The sequence below is a fragment of the Anticarsia gemmatalis genome, chromosome 25 (assembly GCF_050436995.1).
Source record: "Anticarsia gemmatalis isolate Benzon Research Colony breed Stoneville strain chromosome 25, ilAntGemm2 primary, whole genome shotgun sequence".
Taxonomy (NCBI): domain Eukaryota; kingdom Metazoa; phylum Arthropoda; class Insecta; order Lepidoptera; family Erebidae; genus Anticarsia; species Anticarsia gemmatalis.
Genome location: NC_134769.1, coordinates 3,670,405 through 3,674,146, shown reverse-complemented (window position 1 = coordinate 3,674,146; position 3,742 = coordinate 3,670,405). Strand labels below are relative to the sequence as shown.

At 34.7% G+C, this 3,742-nt stretch overlaps 1 protein-coding gene across 1 annotated transcript; it reads right to left on the bottom strand.

Annotated features, from left to right (window-relative positions):
* Positions 1-521: 521 nt before the first annotated feature.
* Positions 522-3,520, bottom strand: LOC142984002 (growth/differentiation factor 8-like; the record flags this gene model as incomplete). The annotated part of the gene is made up of 2 exons (XM_076131265.1): positions 522-2,780; positions 3,077-3,520. Coding segments are annotated over 2 exons (828 nt in total), but the record flags the coding sequence as incomplete, so codon positions are not given.
* Between the last annotated feature and the right edge of the window lie 222 nt (positions 3,521-3,742).

The window sequence follows — 3,742 nt, the reverse complement described above, 5'->3', positions numbered from 1 at the left end:
AAAAGTTATGAACCCAAATTGATTGTGGTTGCATACGTCTGACTAGAAAATAGTTATTAAAAGTAGCAACCTAATGATCAAATCGTTTAAAGCAATGATGCTTATGAAGCCAATTTGCACCTTACTAAAATTACAGCCTGTAATCACTGTAATACGAAGAACACATATTATATCGGTAGCACTTACCTACCGAGAAATCAATGGAAAATAGGTTGCTACAAACAAAATAATGGAACTAGTGAGTATTTCAAATGTTATTAGTTACCTTAAGCATGTTCAATGTTCATTCCCTCCACTGATGTAGTCATACACTTATACTTTACCATCCACAGCAAGAAAGTGGGCGTATTAAAATTTCTTGACGTAAACTAAATACAGCTGGTATTATATTACTTGCCTACTAAACATCTTGAATCACCTGCTATGTAGTTTTTGAAGGTAAATAATGAAAGAGACAACGTTAGTTTTCATAGACATATATTTCTTAAAGACTTTACACCCACAAAATAATACGAATCGTAAAGAATTGAAAATTTATTTTATAAAAAAACTTATCAACATGAAAATGTTAGTGTTTTTGACAATAATCAAGTTACGTCGATAGAATCTAACACAAAATTCACTTAACCCTATAATGTTTACAAAAAACATTCACTTTTACTTTCATTTTGTTATCCAAAATTTGGGAGATCTTTATAAAGGCACTCAATAGAACGGTTGCCTTAAAATGAGATCTAATTTTTGAAAATTCTACGCCCGTTATAATTTTTCTAAAAAAAACTTACATTACGAAAAAAATATCTAAAAATTTGATCACGCCAAAATAATACGTCATATGTCAAGGGTAGGCACCGATACAATATTACTTTAAATGTTTATAAATAAAACAAACTATCGCTTAAGCACCACCCGCTCGAATCTTAAAAGAAACTATTTTTTTTTATTATAAAAATATAATTTTGAACGAGATCCAAACAATATCAAAAGAGAAATTTCAAAAGTACGTATTACATTACATCGAATTACATAAGAACTACCTACTTACAATTAAATTTTAATGGTAAAATGTATTTTGACTACACCAAGATGAAAAATATGTGAATGAATTGAAGGCACGGGGAACACGAATGCATAATTTCACGGGCAAATAAAAAAAGTATTAAGTATCCCAAAATACAAGCGGCAAATCAAAAGTTCATGATAAAACAAAATCAAAGTGTAATTTTGTACATAAAAAAATCTGCAGGATAACCTGATTACACCCAAAAATCATCAAAAAGAGGTTTTAGGTCAGTTTATTAGGTCAACTTGGACTAAAAATACTTCCATTCAATTTCATTATCACAAATTCAAAGAATTTCGATGCTTATATTATATCTTAATAGCATGCCCGTGTAATACAGCTATAATCAAATGCGATACTGGACATAAAGTTTAAATTAAGACTTATTATAGAAATAATAAATGCTATTTTGTGAAAATTATGATATTGCTACATAAAAACGATGATAAAATAATCGCTTGAACTGTTACACTCCTTTATCAATCTCAATAAAAACGTCAAGAGGTCACGATGTAGAAAAAAGTCCGATTATTAATTTAAAATAATTAATTAAACTGATACGTCGGTTTTAGAAGTTAATTAATAAATAGTGATAAGTGTAGTAGATAACTAAGTGAATAGATATCTAACTGTGACGATTGTGGGAACAGGTCGAAAATGCCGTTGATGATTGAACAAAATACTCGAAATGGGTGATACCTACTTACATGTGCGATGTTATAAGACATGATAAATAGTTCATACGAGGCCAGTTATTTTCGAAAAACATCTATTTCTATTATCTTTAGAAGAATCTTCAGACAAGATGGACTATACGATACAATAGGTAGAGCATTTTATAAAAAACATGGGTGATTTTGAAAGTAAAAGAACACTTGCCTCATATGAACCAAACATTACATTGAGTAATTTAAACTAAACGTAGGTACAAACGTAAAATAAAAATGTACATATTTCACACTCACGGCACACAACACAAAAAGGTTTGCAGTCTTCAACCGAATATCACATAGCTATAGACTCCACACTCGGGGCTCCAAGCATTTCATTTAAAAATACATTTAAAAAACAGGTCTTCAAAACAGAAAGAGCAAATTGAAAATAATTACATTTAAAAGAAAAATAATTGGTTACTAAAAAATATTTGAAATCGAATTCGATTACCGCCGTCATTTGAGGGTTAGGTCATTCACACAAACGTCAAAGATTTAATGAATGAAACTTAGTAGGCATACAATTATGATACAGAAGGCACTTGTTACAACGCGAATTGCGTCATTGATAAAATTCGAGACAAACACTTGGAGCCCAAAACTATTCTAAAGCGACGTTGCTATGAACAGCCGCAACTTTCGACCACCATACCAGGGATAGTCCCGTATATAATATTATAGTCGTGATCAAAGTACAGCATGGTTATGCTGCTCATCCTCCTGGGGGCGCAGCACGGCCCCCCACTTCCCTGGGGGGCAGCGAGGTGCACGAGATGCGTGTGGGGGTATTTTTGCAGAAAGCTGTAAGGACATTCGCCACTGCAATAATTCGCGTCATAGATTTTGGGGGCGATGATCCAGTCCCAGCCGAACTCTTCGAAGTTCACCACCAGCGGGTACCGGCAGCAGCGTGATTCCTTGGAGTTCTCTGTGCAGTCCATGCCGATGGTACGCCTCGTGCGCTTGTGCGAATTGTCCTTTAGACTTACTTCTATGTATGGCATCTGTAATACGATGATATAGGTAAACATTAGAATCGAATAAATTGACTTTTTATTACTTTCTAAAAGTAGATGAAACTCACAACTCAATACCTATGTACACATCGGTTAGGATTCTAACTGGTATCAACACATATAACTATATAAAATGTTGAGTTACTTTCCACTAATAAAATCACTATTTAGGGAATCCGTTTTACTTAGTCATTACTTGGTTGGTAACAGAATAGCAACTACGATACTATTTTTATTTTACATTCGCTAGTAGCAGATAAATTAGCAAAGACACGTGAACTCACCAAAGCGTTATTTGATTCTGAGCCCGGGTGTGGCACAACCAAGCTCATTCTATTATTCGAGTCTTGTACTCTCACAACTATTGCTAAATTCTCGCGCGGCAGTCGGCAGAACTCCGCCACCATTGTGGTCACATTCACTTTCAGCCATTTGCCTGCCCTCAGTTCACTTCTCGTTAGTTTTATGGAGTTATCTGTGTACAGGACTGAAGCTTTGCCCTGGTTGATTCTCGTGACCCTGCTGACTTGTAGCGAGATGGTGAAATGCTCTCCAGGGTCGATGGTGCCGTTCCGCGTCTCCAACTCTTGGATGTGAAGGTTGAGGACCGCTTCATCGAGCTCATTCTGCAGCACCTTGTTCGTTAATCTGAAGTTGATGACCTTTAGCCCTTTGAAGTGACTGTGCCGCCGCGTGTCTGTTGGTGAGAAGAATTTTTGATAAAATTTCGTTCATATTTTACTGGTGGTACACACTAGTTAATATTTTAAAAGTAAGTTCGTGCCCATTGTATGTAGATAGAAGCAGAATTGACGCCTTCTTATTCTAGATCTCCTACCTAACATTTTATTCGCATTATTTTATTGTACCTACTCGAAAAACGTCTAGTTTAAAGATATTTTTCATTCCGTCTATTTTTTTCCGAATAAACTAATTCCGATTAGTATTTA